Source organism: Myotis myotis, unplaced genomic scaffold (assembly GCF_014108235.1).
Source record: "Myotis myotis isolate mMyoMyo1 unplaced genomic scaffold, mMyoMyo1.p scaffold_m19_p_2, whole genome shotgun sequence".
NCBI lineage: Eukaryota > Metazoa > Chordata > Mammalia > Chiroptera > Vespertilionidae > Myotis > Myotis myotis.
The window spans coordinates 44,856,010-44,876,559 of record NW_023416324.1 but is presented as its reverse complement, the minus strand read 5'-3'; the positions used below and the strand labels follow the sequence as shown (position 1 = coordinate 44,876,559).

At 40.3% G+C, this 20,550-nt stretch overlaps 1 protein-coding gene across 2 annotated transcripts in view; it reads right to left on the bottom strand.

The window, feature by feature from the left end:
* UBE2U (ubiquitin conjugating enzyme E2 U) overlaps window positions 1-20,109 on the bottom strand; it is a 38,096-nt gene extending 17,987 nt beyond the window's left edge. For both annotated transcript variants that reach the window (XM_036347318.1, XM_036347319.1), the window contains exons 1-5: window positions 20,044-20,109; window positions 17,826-17,907; window positions 16,381-16,473; window positions 11,897-11,994; window positions 164-284 (exon numbers count right to left, since the gene is read on the bottom strand). In XM_036347318.1, the coding sequence (XP_036203211.1) occupies window positions 164-284; window positions 11,897-11,994; window positions 16,381-16,473; window positions 17,826-17,907; window positions 20,044-20,109 (460 nt within the window). The remainder of the gene's footprint in view (window positions 1-163; window positions 285-11,896; window positions 11,995-16,380; window positions 16,474-17,825; window positions 17,908-20,043) is intronic.
* Between the last annotated feature and the right edge of the window lie 441 nt (window positions 20,110-20,550).

Sequence of the window (20,550 nt, the reverse complement as noted above, 5' to 3'; positions counted from 1 at the left end):
ATTGGCTTGACAGAGAGGTACAGTAGGGGAGATCTTAGTATAATTTCATTACTGAAAATGGATACAAGAAAATATTCTTTTATATAACAGTTATTTGCTAGATCATTCATCTGCTATAAATATATAAATAATAACTGGCAAATGATAAGTAGGCATTTCTTACATGTTAATTTATTACGGAAAAGTTTCTGAACTATTCGTTTGTATACGGTTTCACTTTCAATCAGTGTTTGGGCTGCTTGCAGATTCACTGGATTTTCTAGCACTGGATTAGAAAGCATAACCTGTAAGAAAAAATAAGGGACACAGTGTTTTTTTTAAGTAAATGTTTTCTCGAAGCAAAAAGAGCAACCAATACATACAATGTTCAAGAAGCATTTATTAAACGCCTACAACATATCTATCCAAAGATGATACAAACACAATTAGGCAGGGTCCCTACTCTCAAGAAACTCTTGATCTTGTCTTCTTTGTTAATTTTATTTTTCAATTACAGTTGACATTCAATGAAAGCATATCGTTGGTTGAGGATTTTAAAAAAAAGAAAGAAACTACTACAGATACCAAATTAATCATTTGATGATCTAGAGCAGTGGTTCTCAACCTTCCTAAAGCCGCGACCCTTTAATACAGTTCCTCATGTTGTGGTGACCCCCAACCATAAAATTATTTTCATTGCTACTTCATAACTGTAATTTTGCTACTGTTATGAATCGTAATGTAAATATCTGATATGCAGGATGTATTTAGGTGACCCCTGTGAAAGGGGTTGTTCGACCTCCAAAGGGGTCGCGACCCACAGGTTGAGAACCGCTGATCTAGAGGGATAATGAAATGAACACAAGCCTTAATACATAATTTTGTTTTATCTGTTACCCAAATATACCCTCATGTGTAAATGTAAAGTTTTATTTTTTTCATTTTTAAATGTATTTTTATTGTTGATAGTATTACAGATATCTCCCCATTTTAAAGCTTTATTTTTTAATGGAAATGTTTTAATATTTTTTAATGTTTAGTTCCCTTTATACCTAAATCCAATTTAAATTTATGTGATAGGAAGGAGTTAGTTATAGGCAGTAACTTGTAATTTGCTTTGATCCTAATGTTTGGCTCATGAATGTACAGTATAAAACCAAGATCAAATTCAATAAATGGTTCTAGGAAAGAGAGAAACCTTGATGTGAGAGGGAAACATCCATCAGTTGCTTTCTGTATGCACTTCAACCAGGGATCGAACCGGCAACCTAGGTATGTCCCTGAATAGGAATCGAACCTGAAACTCCACGAGATATCATGCAGGTCCTTACTTGGACCCTTATATCTCAGAGGCATTAAAGGTGTGAAAAATCCTTCTCTTGCCCAGCCAGTGTGGCTCAATTGGTTGAGCGCCAATCCATAAACCAAGAGGTCACTGGTTTGATTTCCAGTTGGGGCACATGCCCAGGTTTCAGGCTCAATTCCCAGTGGGGGGCATGCAGGAGACAGCTGATCAATGTTTCTCTCTCATTGATGTTTCTATCTCTCTATCACTCTCCCTTCCTCTCTCTCTAAAAATCAGTAAACACATATTTTTTTAAAAACTGTACTCATGCTTGGAATTTCTCTGATGTCCTTTCCTGCCACATTCCTTCTCCTTCTTCCATTGTATTCCTCTGAGTGACTCTTCTGCCTGCCTCTTCTATTGTTAAGGGTTTATGCGATCACTTTGGGCTCCCCTGCATCATTCAGGATAACCTTCTGATTTCAAGGTCAGTTGATTAGTAACTTTCAATCCATCTGCAAAGTCCTTTCACAGCACTACCTAGATTGTTTGATTGAATAACCAGAGGATGGGAGACAAATGGGATATCTTTAAAATTCTGCCTATCCTATCTAATAAAAGACAAAAAGGGTAATTGACCGTACCTTTGCTATGCTTCCCATTGGCTAATCAGGGCGATATGCAAATTAACTGCCGAGAAAGATGGCGGTTAACCGCCCGAGCCCAGCCTGTGATCGCGAAGGGCGAGCCCCGGCCACAGGCACGGTGGCACCCTGGGCACCTGGGCACCCCAGCACCTGACATGCAAAGGTCGGGGATGAAATGACTTTTCCCAACCACATCTGCAAATATCCAGGGGAAGGCATCACTGAAGAGTTCACAACTCTCTTACTTGGCAAGGAAGAAAAAAGTTGGCAACAGAAACAATCCCTTACATCAAAGTTAAGGACCTTCTGAGTAAAAAAGAATATTTCCAACATAAAGGAGGGAGCAGACAAAAATAATAGGTTCTCATGACTTCCGCTGAAGTTTGAGCATATGACAGAGTCAAAATGAACATACAAATTAAAACAGATAGTGGACATTCAAATGACCCGAATCAACTGTCACTGTTTGTTCCAATAGCAGCAATGCTTATGTGATCACATAGTTTAACAAACATACAAAACAAGCCACATGATAAGAGAGGTTCGGCTTCTAAAGTAAATTGAATATGTTCTTTAAAAATTTTCATGTCCTCCCCTCTGACTATAATTCTTAATTTTCCAATCAGAAAATTACCCCAGGTGATCCAGTAACATGTAGAACCTAACTTATTTAAAAAAACAAACATCCCAACCATTTTTAAAATATTTAAATTGATATTTTAGGGTTAAAATTATAGAAGATATTTAGATCCAACTATATTTTCTGAATAGAAAATATTTCAGTTTTTGATTTAAAAAAATAAACATAAAAAAATATATGTGAGACATTTTCCCAAGGAACTCTGAATTAGTACCTTTCCCTCTAACTTTCTTCAAATTAAGAGAATCTATGGAGTTCCCTATACTGCACAAGTTTTAATGAAAGAAAATAAGACTTTCTAAGAGCATCAAATACATGTTTTCTTATTTACAAACATATATACTCTTCTCTCTCTCTTTCTCTCTCTCTAAAATATATTCTTACTGATTCAGAGAGGAAGGGAGAGGGAGAGAGATAGAAACAACAATGATGAGAGAGAATCATTGATCGGCTGCCTCCTACACGCCCCGTACTGGGGATCAAGCCCACAACCCGGGCATGTTGCCTGACCTGGAATCAAACTGTGACTTCCTGGTTCATAGGCCAATGCTAAACCACTGAGTCACACTGGCCGGGCTCAATTCTTATTTATAAATTCATTCCAAGGACATATACAGCTTGAAAAGCTTTGGAAGTAGTTTTAAAAAAAACAAAACTAGCTTTTAAGTAACAAGAAAACAGTTATAGAAGAAAGTTTAAATTAAAAGAAAACAATTGTTTTAATTTATTCAAGAGTGGGAATATCCTCCATGAAAATGTGTACCTTGACTGTGGATGGCTGGGTGGCCTTATCACACCTTAGGAATTCAAATGCTTTTTACAATGAAAAGAAATAGAGTTTCATCTCATTTCTCTCCCAGGGTAGATGTCTGTCAATAGAAGGTGGGCATCAATAAAAGGAGGGTCTTGCACAATCAATACAGAAAGTCAGCAATCTATGAATAATCCAGAACTGAGTATTTATCTCCTGTGCCACACACCCTCCCTTCCAGCCAGTGAGCAAGATAATTACTCTCAAGTCAAGCTAAGTGCCCCCCAGTCACAGTGGCCCAATGCTGACATACAAAGCATACAAATAATTCTCACTCTGGCATAAAAGTGACAACTTTCTTGGAAGAAAACCAGATACTGTAAATTTCTCAAAGTCTTCCTGAAACATTTTTTAAAGTAATTTTTACTTCTTTAGAAAAAATGCATACATGGGAAACCATCTGTAATAAAAGGCCCATTCTATAAAATTTTACCTGGTCCTACTCATATCTGCAATCATAATCATATTTACAGACAAATATATCTATACTAATAAAAGAGTAATATGCTAATTAGACTGGGAGACCTTCCAAGAGACCTTCCAGATGTTATTCTGGACAAAGCCATGGTGGTGGGGCTGAGGTAGAGGCAGTTAGAGGCCAAGAGGGGAGGGCAGTTGTGGGTGATCAGGCTGGTGGGGGGCGGGGCCGTTGGGGGCAAGCAGGCCATCAGTGTGGGTCAGTTGGAGGTGATCAGGACAGCGAGGGGGCAGTTTGGAGTGAGCAGGCTGGCAGAGGGACAGTTGGGGATGAGCAGGCTAGTGGGGAGGGAAGGTAGGGGTGAGCAGGCCAGCAGGGGGGAAGTTTGGGGTGATCAGGCTGGCGGGGGGCATTTGGGCGCAGGCAGGCCGGCAGCAGGGAGGGCAGTTGGGGGCAAATAGGTGGGCAGGCAGAGTGGTTAGAGGCAATCAGGCACGCAGGCAGGCAGGTGAGCGGTTAGGAGCCAGCAGTCCCGGATTGCGAGAGGGATGTCCGACTGCTGGTTTAGGCCCGATCCCTGTAAATTGGCAGTAGGACATCCTTTGAGGGGTCCCAAATTAGAGAGGGTGCAGGCCAGGCTGAGGAACACACCCTTCCCCGTGCATGAATTTCGTGCACCGGGCCACTAGTCCTATATAATAAAAGTCTAATATGCTAAGTATCCGGTCGTCTGTTCAACCAATCAAAGCGTAATATGCTAATCATATGCTAAGGCTGCTCAACCGCTCGCTATGACGTGCACTGACCACCAGGGGGCAGATGCTCCAACTGGTAGGTTAGCTTGCTGCTGGGGTCTGGCCAATCAGGACTGAGTGAGACGGGCCGGACATGTCCTGGAGCCCTCCTGTGGTCCCTCTCCGGCTGGCCAACCTTCCGTGTAACTCCCTGGCCCCGATTGTGCACCAATGGGGTCCCCTGGCCTGGCCTCCACCCTCTTGCAATCTGGGACCCCTTGGAGGATATTTGAGAGCCAGTTTCAGCCCAATCCTGCAGGCCAGGCTGAGGGACTTCACTGGTGCATGAATTTGTGCACTGGGCCTCTAGTGATAATATAAGCACCTCTGGACAAAATAGGGGACCAGCAGTAACCAAAACTTAATAGTTCTGCTAGACCATGATTGTTTTACCTGGCACCTCAAAGTTAATATTAGCCTAAATTGCAAATATTATTCAATAGTTCAGTATTTAGAATATTATATTATAACATGAAAACTATATAATACAGTGTAGCCAAAATATATAGCTAACTAACAGAATACCTAAGTGTAGACACAGGTCAAAGTGGGTAATTGTGACTTAAGAGTCATGGAAATGATGGCAATCTTTCACCAATGCAAGCAATAATTTGACATCTGATATTTCAAAAGCAATAATGATTTTCTATTTGAGTATTCCTATTTGGAAAACACATTTGAGCTACATTTCCAAAAATATTATAATTGCTTAAATCAGGATGCAATGTGAACTGCACTATACCTTTCAAAGTGGGTGGGAAGCAGATGAAACTTATCTACCAGAGCAAGCTTTAGGCTTTTGGCTGGAAAGATCATTTTACTCAGAGAGAAACATCTGGTAAAGTTTATTCAATAGTCTTCACATTGACACTGCGCCTAAGACCTTTGCACATAATGTGTACACATGCTACTGAGTCTACTTAATGATTTTTAAGAACTGGAATATAAGGAATATATTAAAGTGCATAAATCAGAAGCCCTGGTAAAAAATAAAAATCCAACTTTTAAATTAGCCATGTGATAGTATAAAATAAGGGAGGAAGCTCTGCAGAGGGTAAGTTCAAAGATCTGAAGCATCAGTAAACAACTTCACCAGTAAGCATATTTTCTAATATCTAATTAATTAAAGCCCAGAAATTAATTCATTCTGTGGATGGGTGTTGATAATTACCTTTGCATTATATATGTAAGTATTAAAAAATTAAGATTATAAAAAATCTAGGAGATGATTAGTATATTGGGATGTTAAAATATTTTAAACACTATTTCAAGTATCACTCCCTATTTAAAATAAGGTTTTCTATTGATTTTTTTAGAAGAGAGGGAGAGGGATAGAGAGATGGAAACATCAATGATTGATGGGATGCCTCCTGCACGCTCCCTACTAGGGACTGAGACCCCAACCTGGACATGTGCTCTGACTGGGAACTGAACCCGTGACCTCTTGGTTCCTGGATCGACGCTTAACCACTGAGCCACATCAGCCAGGCAAGTATCACTCCCTTGAATAACAATATGATCATTTTAAATGTGTCTCACCTATTATTTAAGGGAAAGTAATCAGAAATTATGGTCTATACTTGTACTGTTCATTACAGCAGTTTCTAGTCACACGTGACAATTTAAATTACTTAAAATAAAATTATAAACTCAGTTCCTCATTACACTAGCCCAGGGGTGGGCAAACTTTTTGACTCGAGGGCCACAATGTGTTCTTAAACTGGACCGGAGGGCCGGAACAAAAGCATGGATGGAGTGTTTGTGTGAACTAATATAAATTCAAAGTAAACATCATTACATAAAAGGGTACGGTCTTTTTTTTTTTTTTTTTTTTAGTTTTATTCATTTCAAACAGGCCGGATCCGGCCTGCGGGCCGTAGTTTGCCCACGGCTGCACTAGCCACTGTGCAAGTGGCCAGTAACCACATGTGACTAGTGGCTACTATATTGGACAGCACGGATCAAGGACATTTCCATCCGTACAGAAAGTTCTATTGGGCCACACTGACCTTGAAAGGACTATTAAATAGCTATCAAAATATTAACTGCGGTAATATGGAAGTTACTTGAGATAAAATGTTAAGTGAAAAAGAAATAGGCTATATAATTTATACATGTATATCATAACTGCAACCATGTAAAAATTCAGGTTCCTTCCTTCCTTCATGTTACTTAGTACCTACTGAATGTCAACATTGCCCTCGGTGTTGGTGGGGGGAGGGGGGTAGTAAAAGATGAGTGAGACCTGTTCCCTGACCTTGAGGAGCTTGTAGTCCAATGAAGAAAGGCAGATAAGGAGGTAGTATGTGCATTACACTATCACAGAGCTCTGATGGAAATTTGCAAGGGACGAAGGAAGTCCCTCAAAATCCAAAGCCATCAATTCCACTGAGGAAAGGAGATCAAGAAAGACATTCTGGAGGAGCACTTATTTGATCTGACTTTATAATGTGAGTAGTTTGCTAGCCAGACAGACTGAGGAAGAGGAAAGGAGAAAATGGGTTGTCAGTCAGTTAGAGAACTTGCCTAAGCACTTTTAAAAGTCCGAGACTTGCTTAAGTTTGTAACTTTAGAGTTTAGAACTCTAAATGCTTCTAAGTCTGAATTGAACCAAGCACGGGGAGTGAAGGAAGGCATGAAGATGTAATATGAGTGGGATGGCCCAGTGTATTAGATTCCAGGTGTGAGGAGAAGTAAATCATTTGTCAGGCAACAGAACTGGACTTAACCCTTAGTGAATGTGAAAATGAAAGACTTTAAACAGAAAAATAGGAGAAAAGATCAGAAGAAATTAGTAATAACAGTAGGATTAGGGTTTTTCTTTATGATTATCAGTAATTTTCCTTTCCTTTCCACTGTCTTAAAAACTTCTGCAGTGTAGGCATATCTGTTTTATAAATCTGTATGAAAAATAAAAAGACAAACAACTTTGTCATCTACTGGCTTCCCATGATGTATTTCCATGACAACACTTGTCGTCACTTTGCATTACTGCTTGAAAGTAAGGACAATCATAAAATTAACTAGCTTTTATTGAGCTATTTTCTTAGACCACACGTGGTTCCAAGTATTTTACATGTATTAGTTAATTTATTAAATCTATGAGGTAGCTACTAACAGATCCATTTCACTAAGGAAGAGATTGAGATTACTTGGAAGTGAAGAAACTTGTCTAATGGTACAAATGAGTATGTGGCAAAAACAATCTAATCTCGGAGCCCCAAATTTACCTTGTATTAAATTACTCAGTAATTCAGAATATTCACCATTTCATTCTGGTTTGCCCTCCCTCATTACATTTCGAGACCATTCAGTTTTCTATTCTGAAGGCAGATCCTACTGTGAAGAGGTAGATAGGAATATGACCCAGTTTTAAAAAAATTCAAAAGATCAACCCCAGTTATCTGCATATCATGCTCATTCACTTCCTGAAAGTTTTTGCTCAAATGTCTCCCAGAACATGGCTGGCATACGTGGATGTTCAATATACATTTCTAAAAATGAATGAATAGGTGAATGAATGAATGAAACATAGTATCTTTAAAAAGATTAAATTTTACTTGATATATAAAGACTAGTAGCCCGGTGCACGAAATTCATGCACTGGGGTGGGGGTGGGGGGAAGGGCCCCTCAGTCTGGCCTTCACCCTCTCCAATCTAAGACCCCTCAGGGAATGTCCAACTACCTATTTGTGCCCACACTTTTAACAGATAACAGCTCCATTGTTGTTTCTTTCTTAAGCTTAAAACCATTGGAATTAGTAGGTATTCAGTGTGTGTATACATTTTGGGGGGATACCCTGTTTAACTCTAGTCAGTGGTGAAAGAAACCAACAGCAGATTTGGAACCCCCAGACAGGGAACCTCGCTCACTTCCCACATCTCCCCACTTCACTTTCCACCTTCGTGGGCAGCAGGAGAATCAACGTTTTCTCTCATTAATTCGGAAAAGCACGTCCTGTCACCCACTGCCCGGCAGGAGTGCACTAGGCCCCAAGCAAGCGAGGCTCAATCAGGGCAGCCTTCGCTCATGGGTGCTGGCACCCAAAGTGCACATTCCTTCTCTACAGTCGCCCTGACTATCCCACTGTTTCACTGAGAGGGCGGAAATTCCTCTCTGCCTCTGGGTTCTTGATCTTGAACGCTGACCGAAGGCACCTCAGCGAGGGCCGCCCGTGCCCACCAGGTGTGTCTGTCTGCACCTGCTCCTGCCTCAGCACCTGCATTAAACCCCCAGAGGTGATCTCGTAGCTGCACTGGCCTCCATGGGAACAGGACATCACCACTCCGCCCTCTCACTGTCATCTCACAGGCACCCACCCTCAGCACCCAGAACACCCAGACACTCTCCAAAGGACATGAGCGCATCAGAGGGGATGTGTGCACATCCTGTGGGGGTGTTAGGCATGCCGGGTTGATGGAAGTGCGGTGGAGAGGCGGGGGGAACTTGTGCACGCCTTGGTTTGCAACTGTTGCAGGTGTGGGAGGATGACAGTGTGCTGGGGGATGTTCGCATGCCAGGGAGGGATGTGCACACTGGAGGCCTCTGGCTTTGCAGCTTCGCAAATCCCCATGGTGCAGCCAGGAGGACAGCAGTCTGGCCCGCCACGGTGGCTGTCCCTGCGATCCTGCACCTTCTGGGCCAGGAGGTGGATCTTGCGCAGCCACTCCTGGGCACTGATGGCCTGCAGGCACTACTTCAACTCAGCCTGCAAGCTCCACTTGTCGCGCTCACAGCGGTCACCACCACCATGTGGGGAGTACAGGCCTCCCTCCGCCGGCCTGCCTCCCCTGTCGAGAGGCTCTCTGCACTGCTCACCTGCCCAGAGTGACTGGGGCTGGGCGGAAGCCAGGCGTCCTGCCCTGCCCAACTCCAGCCGATCTGCCCTTGTGCGAGCTGCCGCCCCGCCGGGAAGGGTCACGGATCCGGGTCCCGGGACCGCGGACAGCCTCAAGTGCTGCCCCCCACTCAGCAGGGTCACAGATCTGTGTCTTGATCCTGTGGACAGCCTCAAGCACTGCCCCCTGCCCAGCAGGGTCACAGATCTGTGTCTTGATCCTGTGGACAGCCTCAAGCACTGCCCCCTGCCCAGCAGGGTCACAGATCTGGGTCCTGGGACTGTGGACAGCCTCAAGCACTGCCCCCTGCCCGCCAGGACATGGATCCAGGTCCGGACCATGGACAGCCTCAAGTGCTGCCCCCCACCCGCCAGGACATGGATCCGGGTCCAGACCGTGGACAGCCTCAAGCACTGCCCCCTGCCCGGCAGAGTCACAGATCCGGGTTCGGGACAACGGACAGCCTCCCACGGTGCCTCCCGCCCACCAGGTCATGGATCAGGGTCTGGACCGTGGACAGCCTCAAGCACTGCCCCCCACCCAGCAGGGTCACAGATCTGGGTACCAGACCACGGACAGCCTCAAGCACTGCCCAACGCCCAGCAGGGTCACAGATCCGGTCCCGGACCGCAGACAGCCTTGCCCACTGCTGCCCACCTTCAGTATGCAAATTAGCCGCCATCTTGTTGCTTCAGGGTGGGGGTCCCCACTGGGGTGCTTGGCCAGCCTGGATGAGGGAATGATGGCTGTTTGCAGCTGGTCACACCCCCTTCAGGGTGGGAATCCCCACTGGGGTGCCTAGCCAGTCTGGGTGAGGGGCTGAGGGCCGTTTTCAGGCTGGCGGGTGACTGAAGCTCCCAACCTCTCCTTTTTTTTCTTTTTTTTATTTTATTCTGGGATTTATTTACCTTCTATGGCTGTCACTGGAGCTGAGAGCCGGCTTTAGCTCTGAGGCTCAGCTCCAGCTCTGAGTCCTCGGCTGCTGAAAGCAGGGATCTGGGTTTGTTTGGGTTCTATAATTGTAACACTGTTGCGATCCTGCTGGCTGAAGCCTGGCTGGCTGAAGCCTGGCTGGCTGAAAGCAGGTTTCTGGAGCTTGTTTAGCTTCTATAATTGCAACTTAGTTGCTAGAGTTGCAGCTCAAAGGCCGGCAGTGGCAGGCGGGGAACCTTGGCTTCCTCCATCACTAGAGCAAGCAAGCCTCCTGTTCGCTTCAGCTGCCTGGCTGCCGGCCGCCATCTTGGTTGGCAGTTAATTTGCATATTGCCCTGATTTGCCGATGGGAAGCATGTCGGAGGTACGGTTAATTACCATGTTTGTCTATTATTATATAGGATGACTAGACAGAAAACTATTTTATTTCAATTAGAAAATAAGAAATGGGAGAAATAAAATTTTTATTATAATTCTACCACTGAGAAAATTCAATTAAGCCATAATACTTTATTCTCCAAGTATTTCAGATAATCAAACTCCAGATATTAATGATGAGCTGGACAGAAGTAGTCTAAGCAAGTGACACTGAAGTCATTCACTTGGGCATGGATGAGAAAGGAGGCTCCCTGAGGGTCAAGAAAAACACCACACCAAGGCATATTGCTAAGGACCACGGATCCAAGAAGTAAAGGGAGCAGGCTAGAAACAGGCATCTGCCGGAGGGGAGGGGAAAATCCCTGGTTTAATTGCTCACTGGATGAACAAGCCAAACAGAAACAGACTCATAGATATAGAGAACATTTTGGTGGTTGCCAGATGGGTGGGGGGGGGGGGGAGGGTTGGGGGGATGGGTGGAAAAGATGAAGGGATTAAGAAATACAAATTTGTTGTTACAGCATAGTCATGGGGATGTAAAGTACAGCATAGGGAATACAGTCAATAATATTCTAGTAGCTACGTATGGTGTCAGAGGGCTAATAGATTTATCAGGATGATCACTTGGTAAGTTATATAATGTCTAATCCCTGGGGTGTATGTACACCTGAAACTAATATAATATTGTATGCCAACTGTAATTGAACAATAAGAAATGATTTTAAAAAAAGAAAGCCTATAAAAGAGCAAATGCCTAGCACTGTCAGAAACGTAAGATAAAACTGAGCACTTGAAGTTGTAGTCACTTGATTCACTTCTCTGAAGAAGGCAGGTTCGTGAATGAGAAAGGATCTAAAGGCCTGTTCAACACTATGAAGTGAAATTAGGAACCAAAAGAAAACTTAAGACTATATTTCCAGAATTAAAACCATCCAAACAGTTCTTTTCTTCTTGTATAAAGTAGGTATTCTTTGGTTGTCAATTTAAAATAATAGTCTTTATAATTCAAGTTCCATTTTTATAGTCTTGATATAGAAATATTATTGATTTAAACAAGCTTACTTGAGTCTTTCAAACATTTAAATATGCTTTATATGTTTTATTTTTTATATTTTGAATAACTGAGATAATTAAAAGAATTAAAGAGGGCATGTATATTAATCTCTTCTTACCTGGAGGGTGAGTAAGATGCTGCTCAATGTATAGCTTGTTTTCCACTTACGAGGGTTGTCCAAAAAATCTATACAGGGTCGACCAGTATGTTGGTCTACTGTATTAAAATAATACATTAATAGTAATATGTATATAATAAAATTATTATCTAAAGTTTACGAACACCAAAATCTGACAAGCAGTTAGAAAGCAAATGACAAAGCAGAAAAATTATGTGCAATGAATATGCCAGTTAACACAGTGTAACTATTAAAAGCATGGACTTTCAGCCCTGGCCAGTGTGGCTCAGTTGGTTGGGCTTTAAAACTATTGTATGTTAAAAGTGAAATTATGGCTCTAACCGGTTTGCCTCAGTGGATAGAGCATCATCGGCCTGAGGACTGAAAGGTCCCAGGTTTGATTCCGGTCAAAGGCATGTACCTTGGTTGCGGGCACATCCCCAGTAGGGAGTGTGCAGGAGGCAGCTGAGTCAATGTTTCTCTCTCATCTATGTTTCTAACTCTCTATCCCTCCCCCTCTCCCTTCCTTTCTATAAAAAATATCAATAAAAAAATAGTTTTTAAAAAGTGAAAATATGATTCAGTGGTGAAAGAAAAGGTGAAAAAATGGTATAAAATGTGTTGCTGAAAAATACTCATCATCCTTCAATATCTACTCTTCCTCTCTTCCATTTCCTCTCTGTAATAAGACTAGACATGCCCCAACACCCATTACCCTACTCTGTTTAGATGAATACATGGTTGCTCAGACTATTTTCTCCTGCCTCCCCTCTAGCAAGAAGCCTTTTGACTAAGTTTTAATCATGGGATATCAACAGAAGTAAAGTATATAACTTTTGGATCATATTTTCTTAAGGAAATTGCTTTACTTTCTCTTTACCCCTTCCCCAATGGCTGGACATTGGTGTTAAACAGTAAATGCTTTAGATCCAGAAACAGAAGTCATAGATTGAGGATGGCAAAACTTCCCTGCCAACTTTGTCCTATTATGTGTAGATTGGAAAGTTATGTGGAAGCTTGGCCTCTGCACTAATACAGTTAATTAAGTCAACCTGTATTTTTTTAAAAACAAAGAATAGAGTTAAATATGCAAAACGAAACTATAGAATAACCAGAAGAAAGTTAAAATAATTTGATTGTGTTTTGGAAAGAACTTCTAAACTTAAAAATAACTGTAAGAATCTCAAAGGACAAGACTAATAAATATGACTATATAAAATTTAAAAAATCCCAAATGTAAAAAAACCCCAAGCACCAATAAAATTTAAAAATGACAAATGAAGAAAAATATTTGCAACACCTACAACAATGTGATAACATTTTAAATAATCCAGACAATTCAAGAAATCAAAAACACAATAAAGAGATATGAAAAAAAAGAGATATGAAAAAATGTTAAACTCACACATATTTAAAAAGCGCATATTAAAATAACAGATTCTTATTAAATTGTCAAAAAATATTTCTCCTGCCGAAACCGGTTTGGCTCAGTGGATAGAGCGTCGGCCTGCGGACTGAAGGGTCCCAGGTTCGATTCCGGTCAAGGGCATGTACCTGGGTTGCGGGCATATCCCCAGTAGGAGATGTGCAGGAGGCAGCTGATCGATGTTTCTCTCTCATCGATGTTTCTAACTCTCTATCTCTCTCCCTTCCTCTCTGTAAAAAATCAATAAAATATATTTAAAAAAAAATACTTCTCCAAAGTTACAATGTCCAGAATTGGAGAGCAGTAAAATATGAACTTTATATGTGCTTCCTGGTGGGATTACAAATAACATCAGTGAAAGGCAATTAGGTTGTATGTATCTAAAGACTTAGAACTGAGCATACAGTTTTTGGTGTATGGGGCTAATAACATTCATCCCCTCCAAGGTGTGTATGTAATAAATAGAGTGTTAAAAGATGCAAGTGAAAAGTATCAACTTCACGATACGTAAGACTGAAATGGAGACTGCTGATCAATGCTTTAATCAAGTTCCACAAAAGTCTCCCTGATTTGAACTTAACCCCTCAAATGGAGGCCTGCCTAGGTTTCCTGCCTGAAGATACAGAGACGGTACCCATTCTAAGGTCCGGCTTATTAGAAGGAAAGTTTTGAGAAAGTGCTGAGCCACACATGCTCAATTCTTTCTCAGTTCTCCCCAATTAGGTAAGTCATTCCTCCTCCTGGGAGGGGTAAGGGAGAGAAAGAAGAGCAATCACAAGTTTTCCCATATTTCCTCCTCTTCTTTACTAATGCATAAAAATGCAACAGATTCTTGTGTATTAATTTTGTATATGCTGCAGCTTTATCAAATTTGTTTATTAGTTCCAACAGTTTCTGAGGGGGGGCCTTTATTAATGTTTTTTTAAAAAATATATATATACAATATCAGGCCATGTGCAAATGACAGTTTTACTTCTTCCTTTCCAGTTTGGATGCCTTTTATTTCTTTCTCTCACCTAATTGCTTTGGCTAAAACTTTTAATACTATCTATACTAATAAAAGGGTAATATGCTAATTAGGCCAGGCATCTTCTGGACATCCTTCCGGACGTCCTTCTGGACAAAGCCGTGGTGGGGGCCAAGGCAGAGGTGGTTAGGGGTGATCAGGCTGGCAGGGTAGAGCAGTTAGGAGGATCAGGCTGGCAGGCAGAGGTGGTTAGGGGTGATCAGGTAGGCAGGGGTCCCAGACTGGAGAGGGTGCAGGCCGGGCTGAGGGACCCCCACCCCCACCGTGCACAAATTTCATGCACTGGGCCTCTAGTGTTGGATAAAAGTAGTGAGAATGGGCATCCTTGTCTTGCTCCTAAATTTACTTTATACTTTAATGTAATTTTTCCAACTACATTATTGATTTTGAAATTAAAACCTATTTTTAAAGAATAAAATTAAATTTATGATACAGAATTAGTTGTGTACATTTGCCATTATTTGCTTAAAATAAACGCTGAAAGAAATGGAATTACTGGATTAAAGACCATGGGAAGAGGTGTTCTTATATGTCCTTGTCCTCACCTCCCATTCCACAGAGTAGACCTTCCTTGTCCTGTTTAAGAGCAATATATGGAGAGCTTTAGAACACTTCACTTTAAAAAATGTTCTATATTAATGGATATTGGAATCATTCCTATTTCTCTATTATTATTGGGAGCAAGCACCTTTTTAAACATTCTCTTGCACACTTGTGCTAGTATTTCTATGGCATAATTTGTAAACATAGTATTACAGGATTTAGGGCTATTTGCATTTTATATTTGATTAGAAACTGTCAAATTGATTCCCCAAAAGGACACCTGAAGGGCATCATGTCAGAGGACCCATATTTGTCCAACTTTATTAAAATTGCTATTTTAATAGTCTATAAACATAAACAATGAATCACAATTTTATGCATTTATATGCAGTTTAACATGCATTTTCTTATTAGCGAGATTGAACATATTTTTACATTTTTTTGTTGTATTTCCTCTACCAAATGTTTGTTTATAGTTTTTGTCCATTTTCCTATTGCTTTATGTTTTTTATTGATTTACATGTATTCTTTATATGTTACAGATATTCTGTTTTATGTGTTGCAAATATTTTCCCTCAGTTTGCAAATCAATGTATTTTGTCTCTGTTTATAATGTCATTATCTGTAGTTTAAAAAGTTTATAGCCGAAACCGGTTTGGCTCAGTGGATAGAGCGTCGGCCTGGGGACTGAAGGGTCCCGGGTTCGATTCCGGTCAGGGGCATGTACCTGGGTTGCGGGCACATCCCCGGTGGGAGGTGTGCAGGAGGCAGCTGATTGATGTTTCTCTCTCATCGATGTTTCTAACTCTCTATCTCTCTCCCTTCCTCTCTGTAAAAAATCAATAAAATATATTTAAAAAAAATATATTTAAAAAAGTTTATGTAGTTTAATGTGTCATGCTTCCTCCATGCTTTTCAGTTTTATCACATTTAGAAAGGCCTTCTTCACCAAGCACATAAAAAATTATATTAAATTCCCTTCTTTGTAGTATTTAAAATTTTTAGTTTTTTAATCAATCAGAAATACACTTTGTATATGACTTAAAGTAGCTATCTAATGTAATTTTATCTAAAATGTTAATTTGTCAGTGTATCATATTTTATAACAAAAATTAATCCAACTAAAATACTGAACAATGTAGTCATTAAAAATGATCTTTTGAAGAATGTTTAATAATGCAGCCATAAGCTTATGTAATATTAAATGGAAAAAAACTAGTTGCAAAACTTTATATCTAATACCTTAACTATGTGAAAAAATACATATATAGAGAAAAGTAAATAGATTTAATGAAATGTTGAGAGTAATATCTCTTTGAATTAGGATTCAAAGTGATAATTTTTTCTTTTTATGTTTTCCCCAATAAAAATGCTTAATTTTGTAATCATAACATAGTTGTTATTACATTAAAAAGAAACATTATTAAATACTAATACAGAACAAAGATAATAGAGCTCCTGATGATAAAAATCTCATTTGGTCCTTACCATTTGGATGAAAAGGAATGATTTTAAATTTCACAACTGGAGGGACGAGATTATATTCTGCTGTAAAATTTATTGTCAGCGGGAAGTATAGTCCTATAATATAACAATAAATATTTTTACTAAGCTGTCATGTTGTACTCGTTAACTCTAACCTGATTAACACTAAAGTTTCTTATTATAGTTTAGCCTCCCAATCCCTAGAGTTTTATTCTTGAGTAAATTGGAACATAGTGTGCATAGACCCCTCTAAATAGTATAATAGACTCCTCAAATCTAATCCCACTATTTTGTCAGCCTGTTTTCCATCCACTAACTCCGTCCCCCTAACACTTGTCCCATTCATATTGACTAAACTCACTGTTTCAGAACCTGGTGCACTTTCTCTTTGCCATGCTGCTTATTCTGCCTGAATTTCCTTCCCCCCGACCCCTTCTAAACCTGGCAAACTCTTATGCATTCTTCTTTTTTAAATTAATTTTAGAGGGAGGAAGGGAGAGTGGGAGCGAGAGGGAGAGTATGAGCGAGAGAGAAACACTGATGTGAAAGAGAAACATCAATCAGTTATCTTCAGCATATGCTTTGACTGGGGATGGAACCCTTACCCTTGGAGTGAGGATATGTTTTCCATTGATTTTTATACAGTGGAAAAGCGAGGGGGGGGGGGGGAGAAAGAGAGAGAGAAATGGATGTGAGAGAGACGCATCAATTGGTTTCCTCCTCTTGCACCATGACTAGGGCCGGGGATTGAATCTGCAACCAAGATGCGTGCCCTTGACTAGAAATTGAACTGAAGAACCTTTGGTCCATGGGCCGATGCTCTAACCACTGAGAAGACTGGCCAGGGCAGAAAGCCATTTCTTGACTCTCCAAGCAAAATTAACTAATGAATGCCTCCTTGACATTCTGTTCGAAATCCTAATAGCATATGTTATATTTTATTGTAATTAACCACTTTACGTGTTGTTCTCCCCTACCTCACTCAGCAAATCTAGCTCATTAATCCACTATTGATAGAATGCATGATTATTAAAGTTTACAGTGGCCTGGTCTTCTTGAGAATTTGATATGTGGAAATTTTGGGAAGAATCATAGAAAATAAAAATGAGAGATAATGTGGAATTTTGATGCCAAAAGGAATTTTGATACTATTTTCTGATTTCATGGAAGACTGTTAGAAGATATTTTCAACTGTTATGCTTTATTGTGTCAGCTTCTTAAACAATGTAATAACATTAAGATTTGGCATAAAGAAAAATTCAAAACTAACATTTCTATTTAGGTTGACAAATGTCAAAAATTAAGCCATACAATGAAAAAATAACACGTGAATACTTTCAGAACTCTAGAAAATTTATATAATGCAACCTTCTTTTGCACATAAAGAAGATAGACTAATAATGGCATAAAGACTTTTTAAAAAGTCGATTGGTTTTGAGAATACATACCATGCCAAATTGTATCCTTCAGACCTTCAATACTAGCTTCCCATTTCAACTTGTCTTCACTTACAGGAAAGGCAGTAATACCCTTTAATTTAAAAAAGAAATCAAAGCAGTAAAAATTTTACTATTTTTTAAAAAAATTAAATATTTATTGCAACTTTGAAAAGCAGTTATCAGGTTACAATAATTCTAAAAACTCTACATTTTCTTTTCCTGATGAATTTATTTATATGCTGATTTATGGAGATGTGATATTTTGTGTTATTACATAGCTGTTAAGGTGGGTTCCACACAATCATAAATTCAAGCCAGGCTGGTATGGCTCAGTGGTTGAGAGTTGACCTCTGAACCAGGAGATCATGGGTTTATTCCCATTCAGGGCACATGCCCAGGTTGTGGGCTCAGTCCCCAGAGAAGGGCATGCAGGAGGCAGCTGATCAATGATTCTCTCTCATCATTGATGGTTCTATCTTTCTCTTCCTTTCTCTTTAAAATCCATAAAATATATATTTTAAAAATAGTAAATTTTAAATAAATCCTAAGTGTGGAAATCACAAGTGGAACGAGAGAGTCAAGATTCGGATGTGTGGCTTATGTACTTCAATAGCCAATTTAAGATTCAAATTAGAAGAGAAGGAATTCATTGGAAAGCATGCATCTCTTCAGAGCTTTTAAAAACTGTATAAATGCTACATGGAAGGCATGAATCAGAACATTTTCATTAAGAAAAACACAACTCCAAAATTATGCTTGCATATAAAAATAAATTCCCCTACAGTTGAGATATTGTTCCAAAAGAGGGACAAGAATGTACAGAGTAGGCAAAAGTAGGTGTACAGTTGCTTTCATGGAAAGTAATACAATAATTAAAATATAATACTACAAGAACAAACTGTGTTCCCAGTACTCACACTGTAAACCTACTTTAATATATATATACATATTTTCATATATATATATTATTGATTTTTTTGCAGAGAAGAAGGGAGAGGGATGGAGAGTTAGAAACATCGATGAGAGAGAAACATTGACCAGCTGCCTCCTGCACAACTCCTACTGGGGATGTGCCCGCAACCAAGGTACATGCCCTTGACCGGAATCGAACCTGGGACCTTTCAGTCCGCAGGCCGATGCCCTATCCACTGAGCAAAACTGGTTAGGGCTGTAAACCTACTTTTGACCCACCCTGTATTTCAGAAAAAACCTTATCAATGATGCTGGGAAATACACCTAAATTTACTCAATAAATACTTCTGAGCAACCACATAGTTATTCACTATGTTTGGTGCTAGTCTGAATAAACATTGTAAGATCTCTCTATTATCTACATTATCTATAATTACATATCATTTCTCCTTCATGGAATTGTCCTTTCAACAGAGAACCACAAAGTTCAGGTAGAGCAGAAACAATATGAAAATAACTTCATTGGTGTCATTTGGAGGAAAGCCTTCCTCTGTGTTAAAATTATAAGGGAAGGGCATCTACGTGTTGTGACAAGTTAGCAAAAAGTGCACCATACACAAGTAGTAGAACACAAGACCCTGAGCAAGAGATTGCTCAGCTGGTCAGAGCATCAGCCAGATATGCCAAGGTTGCGGGCTTGATCTCCTGTTAGGACACATAAAAATTTACCAATGAATGTATAAATCAATAGAAGAACAAATCAGTCTCTCTCTCTCTCTCTCTCTTTCTCTCTCTCTCCCCCTTCCTCTGAAATCAATAAATAAACAAACATTTTTTAAAAGCATCAACCAATGAATTCATAAATAAGTGAAAACATCCGTGTTTTTTCCTCTCTACAATCAATAAACAAAACAAAACAAAACAAATAAGAGCAATTCTGACGCTAAATATTTACTGAACCTTTTTGAGGTTTAGGTTTCTGATAGGTAAAACAAAACACTACTTACAGTATTGTAATTAATGACAGCAACCTTTTACCTGTTAGTCACTTACAACATGATAGACCCTGATGTTCAGGGCTTAAGTCTACACACATTATTCAGCACCATGTGCTCAATATTGTTAGCTATTATCATTATGAAATAACTATTATTATAAAATGGACTGTTATAGTAAAATAGATTTGTTAAACAACAGTACTGTAGTGATAAATTAGGTTGAACTTAATTATTCCTTATAGAATAAACGCAGATTAAGCTGCTTTATAAAAGTTCTGCCCCAGTGAAACCCATCCCTCTGGGTCCCCAGTACTCACCTTATACTCGTTCTCTTCCAAGTCTCTCAAGTCTTTTTGCAGCAAGAAGTAACTTCTGCTGCTCATGATAAGGCAGCAAAGAGTCTGGCACTTGGCTCCACACTCCCAGGCGTTGCTCTGAGGCAGGTGTGTGAGGTTACGAGTCACCCTCCCACACCTGGTTAACTGACCTAAGTTACTTGCTTTCTAGAGTTGCAGAACGCCTTGTGCGCCCAAGATAAATGGCTTCTAAATTGGGCATATAATAGCGACCCTCTCTTCTCCTCTGACTCCTCCAAAGGAAGACTTCCAGAGGGGAAACTTGGGCACGTTCGTGCGTCACTGCAGCGCCAGCGCACCGCCCAGTCTCCCGGCAAACTTGGACTAGCACCAGGGACGACCCCGGGTTGTTGGTGCGTGAGGTGGACGTGGGAGGCAAAAGCTTACAGCGGTAGACGCAAATCGGTTGCCAAGCAACAGGCCCCTTATGAAAAGTATGGAGGAGGTGGGAGCTGACCGCCTCTCATC